Source organism: Ochotona princeps, chromosome 21 (genome assembly GCF_030435755.1).
Source record: "Ochotona princeps isolate mOchPri1 chromosome 21, mOchPri1.hap1, whole genome shotgun sequence".
In the NCBI taxonomy this organism is placed as follows: domain Eukaryota; kingdom Metazoa; phylum Chordata; class Mammalia; order Lagomorpha; family Ochotonidae; genus Ochotona; species Ochotona princeps.
In genome coordinates, this window is record NC_080852.1 from 10,650,178 (window position 1) to 10,667,949 (window position 17,772).

Consider the following 17,772-nt stretch of genomic DNA (forward strand, 5'->3'; position numbering starts at 1 on the left):
AGAAGCAGGTGATCCTCTCCCCTGGTCTCTGCGAAGGCCTCCTTGGAACACCATCCTCTTCAAGCTCTTCTGTTTATACACACGTGACCTGGTGGGAATCTCTACCAGCCATTCAGTGGGTTAACTAGTAAAGATGGCAACAATGCAGAGTCGGCCCCTGTACTCCTTTATGCAGTGCTGTAGTACTCATGTATGCAGTAAAATTAGCTTCAGGATTTCACTGCCTCTGTGAGCTCCCTCCCATCTACACTGGCTTAAAGGATGCTCTAGACGGAAAGAGAGAAAGGAGGCTCCTGGCTCAAATGGGATTGAAACAGAACTTGTCTGCCACCAAATCCCCCTGCTTCCTTCTTGGCATGGGGCGTATAGAGAGGAGCCATGTCCATAACCTTTTATGAGGAGCCTGCCACTCCCAGTGGGGCAGCTCCCCTGAGGCCACCCAAGATACTAGCTTACCGGCCCACCTTTGCCTGTAAACCTCCATGTTAAGGGTGTGTGCGCTATAGCTTTCCCCTTAGGTTCTAACAGTTGGAGGTCCTTCTGGCCACAGGGCCTTAGTCCTCATGTTTCCCTGTCTACTCTCACCATATTCTCCTTGCAATCAACACTCAGATCTCAGCTTCAATGGCACCTCATCAGAAAGGCATCCCTCTTGCCCACATTCTGCATCACATGTCTGTGGTATCACCCCCTGGCAGCACCTGCCCCTCTGGGATAGTGATTTCCCCACTCTTGTTTGGACAGTGATCCTCTCTGTGTTGTCACAATATATTGTAAGTGCCCAGTTTCTTCCTCAATGTACAGTGAAAACTCAGTGCACAAGGCTTTTTTTTTTTTAATGAACGAGAGTTTTGTTTGGGGAATGGATAAACTACCTTCTCTGTTCACTGTTGAGACAAGTAGTCATTCATTGGTCAGTTTGGTGAGCACTGAGAGATTGCCTGGCAGACAAGTGTAAGTAAGAGCCAGTGATTTCTGAATCATGCTCACTACCACTCTACCTTGGGGACATTCAGATATGTTACTGTCATGCAGGTTGGAGGCACTACTGCTATTTGGTGGGAAGAGTCCAGGCTCACTCAATACCTTCCCATGCATGAGGCATTCCTACATGAGGAGCAACCATCTGAGCCAATGCCATCTCCATGTCACATTACAAAGGTTCCTTGGAACCCACTCTGACAGGAGAGTGAACCATGTGCAGTAGAACACTTACTTATCAGTGCACAGGCCAAGAGAGACATCAGCAGTCCAACTTTGAGCCTGGGCAGGAAGGAGTGTGTATATATGTGTGTGTGTGTGTGTGTGTGTGTGTGTGTGTGTGTGTGTGTGTGTGTGTGAGTGAGTGTTTTCCAAGATGTGTTCATTTATTTATTTGGTATTTGAAAGATATTGCCAAATCACTCAAGGTTGGAATGGTGTAGAATTGGAAAATTTTCTCCCGATTGAGAAAACCTTCAATTAAATCTTACTTTCACCTGCTCTCAGCTCTGTGCCCAAATTGTGTGATCTCCAGAATTTAGCCACACTAGTTCTTCAGATATGTAGAGAGTGTAGCTGAAATATGTTCACAGGGAGTAGGATTTGGCTTAGTGGTTAAACTGTTGATTGGGATGCCCACAACCTACCTTGGAATGTCTAGGATTGAGATCAGCTCTGCTCCTGAGTCCAGCTTCCTCCTAATGCATACCCTGGGGAGGCAAAAGGAAACGATTAAGTGTCTGGGACCCTGATTTCCATGTGGGAGACCTGGAATGAGTTCTGGGATCCCAAATTCAGCCCAACCCAGGCTGTGCTGCATTTGGGGCATGGGGTAGAGTGGCAGTATACCAGCAGATAAAGTCTGATTGTCTGTCTGTCTGTTTGTCTGTCTTTCTCCCTCTCTCTTCACTCCTCCCCTTCCTCCCTCAATCTCTCTCTCTAGTTCTCAAGTAGACAAATATTAAAGGAAAAGTGAATACATACACAGGCTCCTCTGAGAGGCAGAGCGCACCATTGGAAGCTGCTGTATTGCTAATTGGGTCTCCTTCTTTCTAGAGACAGAGGTTGGCAGTTTGTGTGGCCTTCCTGGCATTGTGCTCTTCTTCCTGCCAGTTGCTCCAAGGAGCACCTAGAGGAGCCTCAGGGAGAGGGCCAATTTCTCTGTTACATCCACAGCAGAACTCCCAGGTGTGTGAGTAGCTGTCACTTGAAGCATCGTGGAGAGGCTCTGGGGAGAGCTGCAGGAAATTACAGTGCGTTGCAAGGAACTGATGCTGGGAGGAAAGAAAATCTTAAAAGAGAGGGAGAGAAAAAAAGAACAAAGAAAGAAAAGGTACATTGAGGCACTTGTGAAGTTAGTTTGATTTAATTCTGTGTCCACAAGAAGTCCAGCCTCAGGGTGTGCATCTGGGGTTGGATTTGTCCCGTGTGGTAAGTGCATTGAAAAAATGACACCACACTTGGACCACTCTTCTCCACTGCTATCCTTCTGAGTTGGCACTCGCTGCCAGTCACCTCTCTCTAAAATCCCATTCAACTTCAAACTTCAGATTTCACCTTCTACAGGAGAGTAGCAAAATTTGGAGCAGAGTGTAAATGTTGATGTTGGAGGTGTTCTTCTCTTGGCAGGCCTCCCACGGTGATTTTCTGAGCCTACAACAAAGCGTAGCTCTAATGGGGATGTTTGGGAACTTTTAAGATAACAACACAACTATTCCCTGAAAATGAATTACCACCAACTTTGAGCTGAAACAAACAGAAGTAATTCATTGAAATGTAAAAGCTGTCTTACTGTCTTACTTGTACTCTTCTATAGGCAGAGTTCCAAAAACAAACAAAACAAACAAAAACTGTTCCAGCTTTGGGTAGTAGTGTGGTTGGTTTTATTTGCTCACCCTGGCCAGCAACAGCACTAAACATTAATCTTCCCCGGAGCCTATGGAATGGGTTCTCATACTAGCCCTACCTTAAGCACGAGGATATTGAGATTGTGCTGGTGTTTATTCCAGGTCCCACGGGTGCTGAAGAGCAGGGATTTGAGATCGGGTGAATCTGTCTTAGGAGACAGAGCTCCTAATTACTGTACTGCAATATTGTGCTGCCCCAGTGTTAGTATCAGAATCCCATGGAGGCTGTGTGCAAACCTATATTGCTGACCTCACCCCACAGTTTGATTCTGAAATGGCCTGGGAACTTGCACCTTTAGCAGGTTCCCACATGGTGCCAGATCTGCCAATTAGGGATCTCACTTTGAGAATCCGTATTATGCTACATCCCATCTTCCAAAAAAGAGTGTAAGCACTGACTAGAAACCATGAATGAAAGTGCCCGAGGTTGGCATTGACCATGTCATTAGCATGTACGCACACAGAACTAATAGCCTAGTTGCTACTAGAGTACCTCAGAGGCTGGTGTCATGAGAGCCAGATAATTGACCTGTTGGAGGTGTTATTCTGGTATTCCCTGAGCTGCGTGACATTTCCAAGAATATAACTGCAGCCATAAAATTAAATAAATAAATAAATGGGTGGGTTATGGTGCGTAGGCTGAGCTGCTGACTGTAACACCAACATCCCACGTCCATCAGAGGTCAGAGCACCTGCTTGGCTGCTTTGTTTCCAGTCCAGCTGCCCACTGATGTCCCAGGGAAGGCAGATGAGTAATGATCCAAGTACTCGGGACTCTGACACCCGTGTGGGAGACCCACATGGACTTCCTGGCTCCTGGATTAGAACTGACCCAACCCCAGTGATTGTGCCATTTGGAGAGTGAACCAGTAACTCCATATTTCTCTCTACCTCTGTGTGTGTGTGTGTGTGTGTGTGTGTGTGTGAGACGCTGCCTTTCAAATAAGTAAGTAAATCTTTTAAAAATGTGTTTCCACCAGCCACTGGTATGAAGTTTGCTTGTTTCCATCAGCATTTGTTTTTCACACTAGTTTTAATTATTTTCTTTTGGTTTAGTAAAATCTCATATTTAGTGTCTATGTAAGCGCCACGACCGTTATCTTTAAAGAATGCTATCAGAATACTATTAGTGTGCACACAGGATAGAAGTACTGTGAAAGAATGTTAACACATCTTGTGTTCTATAATCTAAAAGAAACTCCATTGCAGAGTTTACTGATTGCAGGCACTTTGAGGACAGATTTTGCGTTCTTGGCCCTTGGATGGATTGAGTTTCTTAAAGGCTCATTTGAAACCTGAAATAAAGCAGGTAATTGACTCAGAGGGCTCCTGGGGTACTTCCAGAGAAAGGTTTTGGGGCCTTACCTTTCTGCTGTCTCATTGCAAAGATAACAGCCAGGCGTGAGACCGCCAATAAAATGCACACAGTTGCGCCACAGGCACACCGCCAATAGACTACAGATAGCTGTGCTACAGGTTGGGACAGGAAAAATCTCCATTCTGAAGTGCTCTGCAGAAGTTTGCTGTAAGGCGTGTTGTAGTGTTGTATGGAACTGCACATTACAAACATTCTAAAGGAAAAAGAGAAAGGGGGAATGTGGGATTCCTTTAGCTCACTTTTCCACCTGCCTGAAGAAGAAACTTTAAAAACGGTGAATTATCCGGTGAATCCATGGGTGTTTTTTTACTTGTGTGTGTCAGTGTGTGAAGGGAGAATAAGCTATCCCTGCAGGCTGTGGCAGCATCTAGACAAGTCCAGAGGCTAAGTTTTCCAGCAGCCTAAGTTCCCTGTAGCCTTTTGCAGCAAAGAACTGGAAGCTGCTTTAGGGGACAGGAGCCGTTGTTTTTTTTTTTTTTTAATTCCTGGCCTGACTGCTGAATTGGCATCCCCCGCTGAGAGCTGCCCCCCAACAGGACAAGCCCTCCACTTGTCAGAGACCCCCAAATTAGAAGCAACAGCAGGTTCTGGAGGCACACATAGTACTGTTAGCTTTGATAACTGGCATCTTCTGTGGCTACAACAGAGTCAAGGAAACCTGCAGGGCTGTTCCCCCAGGAACAGGGTCCCGAGGGATGCTGTAGAGGGATTTTTTGTTTTGTTTTCCGTGTTGCATCTGTGGCTTCCTCGGAGCTATTCATCAGTGTGAACAGAACAAGATGCCAAGCCAGAGACCCTATCGTGAGATATAAGGTGTTGGCCAAGCCGGCTGAGGGTGTGTGTGTGTGTGTGTGTGTGTGTGCACGCAGGACGTGCAAACCTAGCGCAGTGAAATGCAGCTCTCTTTGCCTGCGAAGTGTTGTTCCGCGTCCCTTCCTGCCCCGCGCCTTCGGGGAGCGCCAGGGGGAGTCCTCGCTGGCCAGGGCGTCCCGAGCCCCAGGAGCACCGAGGGTTTGCCTGGCGGAGCTTAGCGCAGCTGGCTGTGCTCGCTGCGGGCGGGGTGGACACTGGGCTTCTGTGTGCCAGCTGCAGCCGTTGGCTGACGGGCACCCAATCCCGGGGCATGCAGCCGGAGCCTGCTCAGGACTCACGGTGACCGACGAGTTCAGTTTCTGACTCAACCCCAGGCTGCCAGCAGACGTTCGGCGGCCGGGAGCCCTGGGTAGTGGGACCGCAGGGGCCGGGACTGCAGCTGTGGAAGCCGGAGACCCCCCTCTCCGTCCCCCGGGATCCAAGGGAAGCAGGAGGCTATGGCTTCAGTGTTCATGTGCGGGGTGGAAGACTTGCTGTTCAGCGGTAGCCGCTTCGTGTGGAACTTGACGGTGTCCACGCTGCGGAGATGGTACACGGAGAGGCTGCGGGCTTGCCACCAGGTGCTGCGGACGTGGTGCGGGCTGCGGGACGTGTACCAGGTGAGCCAAGGCGAGCTTCGGTCCATACAGGATGCCCAGCGCTCCTGGATAGCTGGTTCCACCTGTATGATTTTTATTCTTTGTCTCTCCCCTTCACCCTACCTCGCTTTTTCAAAACTCCTAGCGGCTGCGTGGCCCTTGGATCAGATGCTGACCAGCTCGGATTAACTGTTGCCTGACTTAGCTTGTGCATATGGGGCCCGAGAAAGGGGCACTGGTGAGCCAGTACCAGCATCAGCGGGTGTCAAGAGCCATGGTCCTCTATGGGCACTAAGCTCAACAGCCTGCAGCTTTGTGGAGAGTGACTTTCCACTTTCACATGATCACTGCCTTTTTTTTTTTTTTTTTTTTTTTTAGTTTTCCCCCAGGGATGGGGGACGATGTGAGGGTGGCCATTTCAGAAATCAGGGTTCACCTCGGTTGACTGTCCCAGTGAGATGTGGTGGGGAGGCCTTAGTGGGTGTTTCATTTTCTTTCAGTTTTCCGTCAAGCAGCCTCCACTTGCAAGGCAGAGCCAGGAAAAGCTGATCCTGTGTCTACTGGCTTTTGGAAAGAACAGCAGACTGTGACTGCTCTGCGGGGAGGATGACAGGCTGGGGAAGGGAAGGGTGGCCCTGCTGCGTGCTGGAAGGCTTAGTGGGGATGGATTCCCCATCACACAACACTGTCGCCTCTGTGTTTTCCTGCTGGGTCCCCGAGTGCAGGTGAAATCTGCAGCAACTTTTGTTCAACTAGAAGGCTATTCATCCTTGTCTGGGACTGCAGCTTTGCCTTGTTTTTGTTTTTTGTTTTGTTTTGTTTTTTAACTGTAATTTATGGGTTGATAAGTCCTAAGCTTTGGTTGTTAATATTTTTGAGGCTTAAAAAAAATCTGCTTTGTTAAACTAGGAAGATTATGCCTGACCTTTACTGTGGGAACATAATCTAGTCCTGTATTTTGTTTCTTTTTCTTAAAGAGATTTATTTATTTACTTTTTATTGGAAAGTCAGATTTGCAGAGAGGAGGGTAAGACAGAGAAAGATCGTCTGGTCACTGGTTCACTCTCCAAGTGGCTGCAAAGGCCAGAGTTGAGCTGATCCGAAGCCAGGAACCAGGAGCTTCTTCTGGGTCTCCCATGGTGGTAGAGGGTCTCAAGGCTTTGGGCTGTCCTCTGTTGCTTTCCCAGGCCACTAGCAGGGAGCTGGATGGCAAGTGGAGCAGCAGGGATTAGAACTAGCTCCCGTATGGGATCCTGGCAGATGCAAGGCAAGGACTTAGCCACTAGGCTACCACGTTGGACCCAGTCCTTCATCTTCTTTCCAGTGATATGGAATGGCTTGGTTGCATGTCATGAAGCAGCTGGCTTTGACAAGCCAGGCTTCCATGCACCGGGCACTAAGGTTAGAGTACGGAAATCTAAAGAATCCGTACCTGTCAAGCTTGTTGACATGTGAACAGCCTTGAGAACTGTGTTTTGACAGCCCCTGCTTTGTGTAACATGTCTGGCAATCTTGTGCATTTCCAAACTGATTCAAAAAGCCACATTTGAGAACCCATGGGCAGCACAGGAGGGTTGGAGAGTACAGGCAGCTGTGGACACAGCCCATCTGGCCACCTGACACAGCTGCCCAAGGCCAGGAGAGGGGTGTCTGTCTTTTAGTCTTTTCCCCTTCTCTCTCTCTCCAGGGGAAGTCCATGGTCTGTTTGCATTGACTCATAGGGGGAAGAAAAGTGACCACTGAGTTTAAGAGTCTTAGTTTCTTTGGAGAAATAAAATGTTAAAAGATGTTTTTAGCCTTAGGAGAACCATAGTATTCTTAATCTCAGAATATATATGTGTATATATATATATATTTTATTTTTTTGTTTGGTTGAAAGGCAGAGAAAGGGGAAGACATAGGGAGAGAGAGAAAAAAAATTTCCGTTCACTGATTCACTCTTTAAAGGACTGCAATAGCCAGGGCAGGGCCAGTCTGAAAGCAGGAACTAGGAATTTGGTCTTGGTCTCCTACATGGGTGACAAAGGCCCAAGTGCTTGAGCCATCTTCGCTGCCTCTTTGAGTCACATGAACATGAAGCTGCATTGGAAGCACAACCAGGAATCAAACCAGGACTTCAATGTAGATTGCTGGCATTGCAAACTGCAGCTTCACTCACTGTGCCACTGTGTGAGCTTCAGGAATTGTGTTCTTAATGTCTTTGAAATATTGAACAGGAAAGTAGTGATTTAACTTGTGTAGAGCAGAAAGGCAATAAAGCAAAGTGATTAATGTCTTAGGGTCCTGGTAAAAGAGGCCAGGCAGTGATTCCAGCCTCAGTCAATGAATGACCAAAGGGAAGTAGATCTTACTAGGCTCCAGTTTCACTACTTTGTAAATTCTTATTTCCTTTCATTTCATGAGAATATGGAAGACATCATTTCAGAATCCAATGACTGCATTAAACAACTAGTATAGCAAATATAAATGATTCACCATTAATTTCAAACGTATTTCTACAAAATGTATGAAACAACTAAGGAACAGTTTTGGGGGAAATATTTGATAGGATCTCATATAGTCCTTACTCAAAAGAATTTAAAGCTGGAAAAGTAAATTTTTTTCTAAGTTCAAATTCTTATCTACTTTTTCCCTTTTCCTCCCTCCTTTTCTTCCTTCCCTCCCTTCTTTATCTATCTATCTGTCTATCTATCTATCTGTCTATCTATCTGTCTATCTATCTATCCATCCATCTATCTATCTTTTTAAGTAAAAAGACCATGGTTCCATGACCATATAGGCAAGGGCCAGAAACAACACTCAAATGAAAAAATATCTGTTTACTCATATATAATAAATTTTAAAATCATCACAGATCCATTTTTAACATGGGTTATAACAATCACCAAGGTTGAAATGGAGTTCATTGACATTTAAGATATTTAGCACAGAACCTATAGCTTAGGAGGCAGTCAATGGTTGTTATCTGACAGCTAGTATTTCTCTTGTTGGAACATGAACCCCAAGTCACACTCCCCTACAGGCTAACAAGAAGTGACTTTGGACACAACTGGAAAGTGCAGCATTAGAGAGGACTTTGGGGATGACTTGATCAATGCTAAATGCTCTTCTGGTTCTTTCAACTCTGGCTTCATTGGCTTTAGTCTCACATTGCTTCTTCCCTCCTTAAAACAAACAATTGCAATAGTTTCATGCCTTAGATACATGGATCAACCTATTGAGAAAGAAATAAAATTTCTAATACTAGCCCCTTCCCACCCCCCCCCCCACAAGAAAAATTCCCGATTGGTACTTTGAGAGTTCAGTTTAGGCTCTGTGGCCACCCTAATACCATGCACTGTTTAGCACAGGGAATAACATTGCAATTCATGCAGTACCAATGGCAGTGGTGGCTCCAAAAGGACAAATATTTGGGGGAAGGTGGCACAAAAATCTATTCCTTTTATTTAGAAGCCACCAATGTACACAGAGTACGCAAACACCTGTACAGCTTATCTGTGGCATTACACCTTGGGAAGGGAGCTGACCAATAATCAAAACAAAATGTCTAAAAAGGCTTCTTAAGGGAGTGATCATGAATAGAGTTGAGAAGCATTGGATTATCCTGGTTGGCTTAAGCGATGGGACCTGTTTCTAAAGCTGGAATCAAAGTTGTGGCCTGCTGGACCACATATCTGCCCAACAGTGACGAAGACTACAATACTTGGTTGAACACAGCCAGTGAGGGCCAATGCATGGTTGGAATCCCAAATCCAGCCCTGCTTCTTCTTCTTCTTCTTCTTCTTATTATTATTATTATTATTATTAATCTAAGAGGCAGCAGGTAACATGGGGCAGATTAGAAGGAGAGGGGGTGAGAGAGTTAGCGCTCCCATCCACTGGCTCACTCTCCCAGTGCCACAAAAAAACAAGATTCAGCTTTTTGGGCCAAAACTGAGAGCTGGAACTGCAATCCCAGTCACCTGTGTGAGTGACAGGAACCTGGTTACTTAAACCATCAGTACTGCTTCCTGGAGTCTGCATGAGTAAGAGGCTATTATCAGAAGCTAGAGGCAGGTGTCAAAGCCAGGTACTCCAGCATGTAGCATGGTATCTTAACCCCTAAGCTAAACGCCCATCCTTAGCACTCTTTAAATTACAAGATTGTTTTTCAAAGTAAACATGAGATTAATACACAGCATCATTGTGAGGATTTATGCCACAGTCATTTGAGCTAAGGATTGGTGGTTCGTTGCTCTCCCACAACTATGAATTCTGAACCCTAGGGATGAGTACTCTGGTAGACTGCACAGCTTTCAGGCATGAGAATTGGAAACACACTGACAAGTTATATATTTTAGTAAATCCACATTTTAAACACCCTATTGATTTTTTTTTAAGTGTCATTTTTCTTGCTCCTGATCTGAGTAGTGTTGTTTGTGAGGAAATCCAAAGCTCCATTATTCTGGAGAGAAGAAAGGGCGGGGCAGGAGAGATCCATTACATGAATGCTGTGGTGTGGCGGTGCCCTGCAGGAGTTTAGTGTATTCCTATACTCTGAGTGAAATAAGATCTCACACCTATTCATAAGGTATTTGGCAGTGGCATTCTGGCCTGGCTAGCAAAGCCAGGAAAGCATAATTTCTTTGGAATGAAACACTTCCTCCACTTCTAGATATTGGAGAGGCAAATGGCTTAATTTGCCAACAAACCATGAATAATTGAAATACTAAGCTATAAAGCATTCCTGTAGTAAGTAGTGTGAGTAAATAAAAAGCAAGCTGTGGCAACGCTGGAGAGGGTTCAAGTAGCAGGCATGAACATTCACCTTCAATTTGAGCCAAATTCTGAAAAAAGCTGATTCATCTGCCATCTACCTGCCCTGCTGGTATCTTGCCTGGATAGCTTGCATTATAGCTGTTAATGAGACTTAACAAACGACTGGGATGGAAATGATGGGAAAATGTTGTTAAGACCAACACCCGTTGCTTTTTTTTTTTTTTTTAATTTTTAATCTCAGGGTGATGTGTTCTGACAAAACTCTCCATCTGAGATTGGGTTTTCCTCTTCGTCTAGTATCTTCCAAAAGCTGAGTGGAGTCATTGCCTCCAAGAGGAAGCAACTTGAACAGAATCTGGGATAGTGAAGTGACCCAAAGACCCTGAGACATGCAGATGGCACTGAGGGCAGTGTGCAGTGTGGAACATACAGAGCCTGCAGGCTCAAGTTCAGCACATTTGACCTTGAGCAGAGTACTGCCCTTCTTTTAGCGTGATTTCCTGTGGGATAGGGTGAGAAGTTCATGAAATAGTGTATTTTACTAACGGTTCTTGGGCCAGCACAGGCAGATGCTCAATCCACATTGGCTCTTTGATGTGTAAAGGACGAAACATGGAATTCAGAGAAGCTACTTGATAAATGGTACTTGATAAGGGCATGACTATTGTTTTTATAAGTGAGACTGGTTCTCTGAAAATGAACATATCTTTATGTGTGAGAATGCTTATTAGAGAATGCCAGGATTTTCTATAGTAGTGTGTGTAGGGGGGTGGACCTTGGGTATTTGGATTATGTTCCCTTCAGCAGATTCATAGCCTTAAAGGAAAAATGTATTTGTTTGAAAGTGGTGGTCGGGGCCGGGGGGAGAAAGACAAGAGTTCTTTTACCTTTCTACTAGTTCATGCTGCAGATGTGTCTTATAGCTGGAGCTGGGTCAGCCTTAAGCCAGGAGCCAGGAATTCAATCCAGCTCTTACAGGCAGAAAGGATCCAAGTTCTTGAGCAATCACCTGCTGTATCCCAGGATATTCCGTATCAGGTAGCTGGAATGGGGAACAGAGCCAGGATTTAAACCCAGGAACTCTGATATGGGATATGAGAATCCCAGGTGGTGTCTTAACCTCTGTGGCCAAACACTTCTTCCTGGCTGTTGTCTGAGGCTGTAGACTAAACAGGTGCTCCTCCACTTCTCTTAGTTAAACCTATGCATGAAATCTGGGAAGCCACCATCACCTTGTCCCTAAAGTCTCTGGGGTCATCTCTGTCTATCTAAGACTCCAATAATCTACCAGCTGTTAACATGTGAACTTCGTATTTCGCCACAGTCACCTGTGTACATCTGAGAGCCCTTCATAAATCCATGGAGGGGCTGGCATAGCACTGTGGTAGAGCAGGTAAAGCCACAGCCTGTGACACCGACATCCCAAGTGCACACTGGTTGAAGTCCTGACTGCTCCAGTTCCAATCCAGCTTCCTGTTAACAGGCTGGGAAAGCAGCGGAAGATGATCCGAATATGGGGGTCCCTGCATGCACGTGGGGGACCTGGATGAAGCTCTCAGCTCCTGGTTTTGGATTGGTCCAGATCTGGGCATTGTGGCCCTTTGGGGATAGAATCAACAGATGGGAGTGCATTCGCTCTCCTACCTGACAAAAGAATAAATATTTTTAGTTCATGGAAAATGTTACTGAAGAGCGTTTGAGAATAAGAAAATTTTGAAGTCCATGAATAGTTTTTCATAATAATGCATTTTCCATGAGCATTTCAAAGACCCCTAGTATGCATGAAGTGCACCAAAAATACATCAAAATAAACTCTTTCTAAAAAGGTTTATTTTCTTGTATTGGAAAGGCAGATTTGCAGAGGAGAGACAGAGAGCAAGACTTTCTATCTGCTGGCTCATTCCACAAATGACTACAACGGCAAGACCAGGGCTGGTCCAAAGCCAAAAGCCAGGTTCTTTCAGATATCCCACGTGAATGCAAGAGCCCAAAGCCTTGGGCATCCTCTGCTTCTTTCCCAGGCCATAAGCAGGGAGCTGAATCAGGAAGTAGAGCAGTGAGATCACGAACCAGTGCCCATATGGGATGCCAGTGCCAGTAAGTGGACGATTAGCCTATTAAGCCACCACACAATGCCCAATAAGCTGTATCTTTTTTCTTTTTAAAGATTTATTGCTTTTTATTGGAAAGGCAGATAAACAGAGAGGAGGAGAGATAGGAAGATCTTCCGTCCAATGGTTCACTCCCCAAGTGTCCACAACAGCTGGAACTGAGCCAATCCAAAGCTAGGAGCCAGGAGCTTCTTCTGGGTCTCCCATGAGGGTGCAGGGTCCTAAGGCTTTGAGCCGTCCTCAACTGCTTTCCCAGGCGACAGGCAGGGAGCTGGATGGGAAGCGGGGCTGGTGGGATTAGAACTGGCACCCATGTGGGATTCTGGCACATTCAAGGCGAGGACTTTAGTCACTACACTGTCGCATTAGGCCTCCAGAAAACTATATCTTTTAATGCCATTTTCTACAAACTCTTGGACATACTCTCATATACTCTGCTTTCCCTCTGCTTGCACACTCCATAATCCTCTGAATTACGTAGATCAGGAGGAGTAGAGGGCCCTCAGGTGTAATCTGGCCTGCCTCCTGCTTCTGTTAACTTCAGTCATCACACAGCCACACTCCTTCATTTACATTGTCCTCAACTGCTTTCCCACCAAAATGACAGAATGGAGTAGTTATGACTCAGAGGGGAGCAGTTGATACTAAGATTGCATTGACCACAAAACTGAAAATATTTACCATCTGGCCTTTTATAGGAAATGTTTGCCAATCTGTGGAATAGGAAAGAAAGCAATATTCCTGGGTAGGGAATGTTAAAGGAAGAGAGAGCCACGATTCTACCATCGAAAACCAAAATGTGAAGGAATATGGAAGAATTCTGTCAACAAAAGCCCAGTCACAGGGAAATGAAGAATAGGTGCTCGGTTTACCTGGACTTGGTCCTACGTTGTAAACAAGGGTTGGAGTTCTGAACTCATTCTTTCAATTGTTCATTCACTGATGCCTAAAACAATTATCACATACTTACAATGTTCCAGGTGCTGTGCCAAAGTGTTTATAACCCCAAATCCAAAGATTTTTCTGTCCTCAAGAAATATAGGAGAACACTAGAGGTTCATGAAAAAAAATGGGATTTATGGGACCAGCACAGTAGCCTAGTGGCTAAATCCTCACCTTGCATCCACTGAGATACCATATGGGAGCAGGTTTGTGTCCCGGCTGCCCTGCTTTCCATCCTGCTCCCTGCCTGTGGCCTGGAAAAGCAGTTGAGGACAGTCTGAAGCCTTGGGACCCTGCACTTGCATGGGAGACCAGGGAGAAGCTTCAAGCTCCTGGCTTTTGATCAGCTCAGCTCCGGCAGTTGCGGCCACTTGGAGAGTGAATCAGCGGATGGAAGATCTTTCTCTCTTCTCTGTGCAAATCTGCCTTTCCAGTAAAAATAAATAAATATTTTTAAAACGGAAAGAAAAGAAAAATGGAATTTATGTCCATGCCTAGTTTTTCATGATATGCATTTTCCAAGACCATACATTTTCCAGCTAGGGGAGACAGTTAAGAAAATGAAGCTTTATGCAGGCCTTTCCCTTTTCACGTGAAGGGTGCAGGGATTTAATCAGTCCGAAGGAAGGGGGAAGAGCCAGAAGAGCTTCCTGGAGGAGGTGATTCTAAGGCTACCCTTTGAGGGACAAGCAGGCCTAAGGTAGATTAAAAAAAAAAGGCAGAGGGATAAAAAGAGCGAAAGAGAGAGAAATTTATTCTCTCATTCTTTCTCTGTGAACATTCACATTGTACTTCTTCCAGTAACTCAAGACTGGGATTATATGGTGGAAAGCCGAGATGCTAACATATCCAGAAGAAAAACCATCTGAATTTTAAACCCAAGACCCGACATAAATAAATTTCAAAAAGAGTCACACCGTTTAAAATCAACAAGATTAAGATGAAGGTCAACAGGACCTTGGAAAACCATTTCTAAACCTTGATTACGCAACCTGGAAAATGTCAAGCACAGAGTGGCCTCCTGCCTTTCCAAGTGTTTATTTTTCCTGTTCTGTCTTTTCTTGGTGGAGCTGCAGCATAAAATTGTCTCCTTGCTTATCCCCTACATATGTTTATTCCGAACATTATATTTTTGATGTCCCAGTCAGTGGTTGTGGAAAAGTTTAAATGACTCGAATGAGAAATAAGCTCTGTAGTTCTAAACTTCATAAGGAAGACCATATGACTTACAGGGTGTGGAGAAGGCAAACAGAAAGGTCTCATGAAAGAATGAAAATTACTAACATCCACCTGTTAGTACAGCTGTATTGTGGACAGATGTCCATCACAGATCTCCTGACATCTATGAAATAAACTTTTGTTAGGAAAGACGCTAGTAAAAGTGGCAAATTGAATAACCCCAAATTCTGCCTATTGTCTCATTTTGAATCTTGAATTTTGAATCCGGATAGCATTTTGTTGGGTCTTTTTCCTTTTTTCCCTAAATCTCATTATCTTAACTTGACTAATAGCTACTAGTTATTAAACAGGTATTATGTGCTAGGCCTTGTACTTGACACATGTGCAGTGTTTAAGAAAATTAAAACATTCTGCAGCTCAATTGTTGACACATGTCTTGTTAGAGTTATAAGCCATTCTAGACTACCCGAAAAAAAAAAAAAGCCAAGTTCAGCAAAATTATGCTTTAATGCTATAATGTGCTAAATACTATAATGAAAATAGGCATGAGACAGCTGAATAGTAATCTATAGCCATTTTAAGGTGTATAGAACCCGGTCGTATATAAACTAAAATTGTCAACGAAGGAGTCACAGGATGTGGTAAAGAACTTGCTTTTTTTTCCGACATGTTGGTTACTCAATACTATGTCAATTAATTCCATAACATTATAAATTGTTGCTGATGTTATGGTGGGGCTTTTAATTGATAGAGATGATACTCTCCCAGCTCTACTTTCAGACCAGAGATGGTCTCCCCAACAAGCCACTGAATTTGTCTGGACAATAAGATGCTGGTCTCTGTGCTTGGTATGTGTTCGCAATGAAAGAATCTCAACTGATCTTGAACTGTGGTGATGCAACAAGGTGGAGGAATCCACCATGGGGGGAGGGCTTGGGGAGGGGTGGGGGGAATCCCAGTACCTATGAAACTGTGTCACATAATGCAATGTAATAAATTTTTAAAAAAATAAAAACTTAAAAAAACTTAAAAAAAGAACATTATAGGGCTATGTCAACCATGCAAAAATATAAAAAAAAATAATATAGATGGATGAGTGCAATTCTGGCATCCCATTTTGAGTGCTGGTTAGAGTCCTGGCTGCTTCATTTGTGATCCAGCGCCCTGAAAATACACCTGGGAAGGCAGCAGAAGATGCCTAACTGTTTGAGCCCCTACTACCTAGATGGGTGGCTCAGATGGAGCTCCAGATGCCTGGCTTTGCTCTGGTCCAGCCCCTGCTGTTGTGGCCATGTGGGGAGTGAACCAGTGGACAGAAGATCTCTTTCTCTTCCTGTAATTCTACCTTTAAAATGAGTAGCATGCATCTCTCTTAAAAATATATATATTTAAGTTAAAACCTTTAATATCACCACTCAGTTTTAAGGTAGCCTGTCAAAATTTCACCATGTTTGCTTCAGATGTGTTTCTGTAGTGTAAGAATTTGTAGAGAATTAGATTTGGACCTCTTCTTTCTTCCTAGAAATCACCCTACGTGGAAAATTTTTTATTCCTGGGCTTGTTTTAAGTAGTTTTTCCTACGTTTGTTTGCATCTACAAATAGTAGATTCTTATTTTGTTCATTTGTATAATTTGTGTGTATGCACACTTACATGTGGATGAGCAAAAGAGGGATTCTGTTACCTTTTCTATCTCAACAGGTTTTAGGATTTGTGTCTAAATTTAACTAAAAAAAAGAAAGATTTAGGGGGCCAATATGGTTGACATAGCAAGGTAATCCTCAGGCTGCAGCAGTGGCATCCCATATGGACACCAGTTTAAGTCCTGGCTATTCCACTTCCCATCCAGTTTCCTGCTAATAGTCTAGGAAAGAAGCAGAGGACGGCCCAATTCCTTGGGCTGCTGAACCCATAAGAAACACTCAGATTCTGACTCCGGGCTTTAGCCTAGACTAGCCCTGATCACTACACTCATTTGGGGAGTGAACCAGCAGATAGAAAATTTCTCTCTTTCTCTCTCTCTCTCCCCAACTCTGACTTTCAAGTAATATGGATTAAAATGTTTAAAAATAATGTTTAAAATACTAACACTTGAGCTTTTCCCTAGCTATTAACAGGGAGCTGGATCGGAAACGGAGCAGCTGGGACGGGAGTGGGCGTCTATGTAGGATAGCATCACAACATCCTACTTTACCCACTATGCCACAGTGCCAATTCCCCCAAACTCATTTTAACTCTTGTGTTTCTGAGCATGAGTAAATTCTTATTGACAGACATTTGTAATTTTTCAGTGTCCTAAACTACTATAGTGAAAATTGATTGCTCAATTTGGCAGCTTTAGGACGTGTGGTACCTTCTCTTTGTCCTCTCAAAGCTGACATTGTGAACCTCACCTTACTGGTTTTACAGACTGGTTAGCTGATAAGGCACAGCCCTGATCTGTGAGCACAGCTCTTGGTGATTCTGACCCTGCCTTGTTCAGGGGTAAATAACATGTAAAGATCAAGTCTTTATGATTTATTCATTGGCTCAACAAATGTTGGGTGGAAATAGCCAAGGGCTCAAAAATGAGATCTGCAAACTCAGACTGCCTGAGTTCAAACCCTGAATCTACTTGTTGTTGGATGTTCGAGTTCTCCAAAGTTCAGTTTTTCTGGTTGTAAAATGTGGAAGAATACAGTGCAGTAGTACATAGTATAATGTTGACACTACAATTATTTTGATTGTGATAATCAAATGCATTGGTGTTTAGATTCATGGAAAACATTGATAAGTGAGTGGATAGATGGATGGATGGATGGTTTTTGGTGGGTACCCCACACATATTTGTCTTTGTATTTGTATGTGTTGTCTTTTTCTTTTATGCATATAAATAACTTTCACAGTTTCTAAAATCTGCAGAAACCTTGACTCCTCCTTGTTCCCACTACTCCAGATTAAGCGCCATAGTCTGGGTGGCACCAGGCAAAGCAATCATGGACCACTGTGTCATGCCACTGTGCTTAGGACTTTGGTCAGGAAACCCTGCACCTTGGGCTGTGTCTTCATGGTTTAGCCTGTGAAAGT

The 17,772-nt window shown here is 44.3% G+C and overlaps 1 protein-coding gene across 2 annotated transcripts in view; it reads left to right on the forward strand.

Annotated features, from left to right (window-relative positions):
* The first annotated feature begins 5,561 nt into the window (after nucleotides 1-5,561).
* Nucleotides 5,562-17,772, forward strand: part of FRMD4B (FERM domain containing 4B) — a 196,963-nt gene continuing 184,752 nt past the window's right edge. For both annotated transcript variants that reach the window (XR_009247327.1, XM_058678496.1), the window contains exon 1: nucleotides 5,562-5,738. Coding sequence is in view for 1 of the 2 variants with exons in the window: in XM_058678496.1 (XP_058534479.1) it covers nucleotides 5,577-5,738 (162 nt within the window). In the remaining variant the exon portion in view is untranslated. The remainder of the gene's footprint in view (nucleotides 5,739-17,772) is intronic.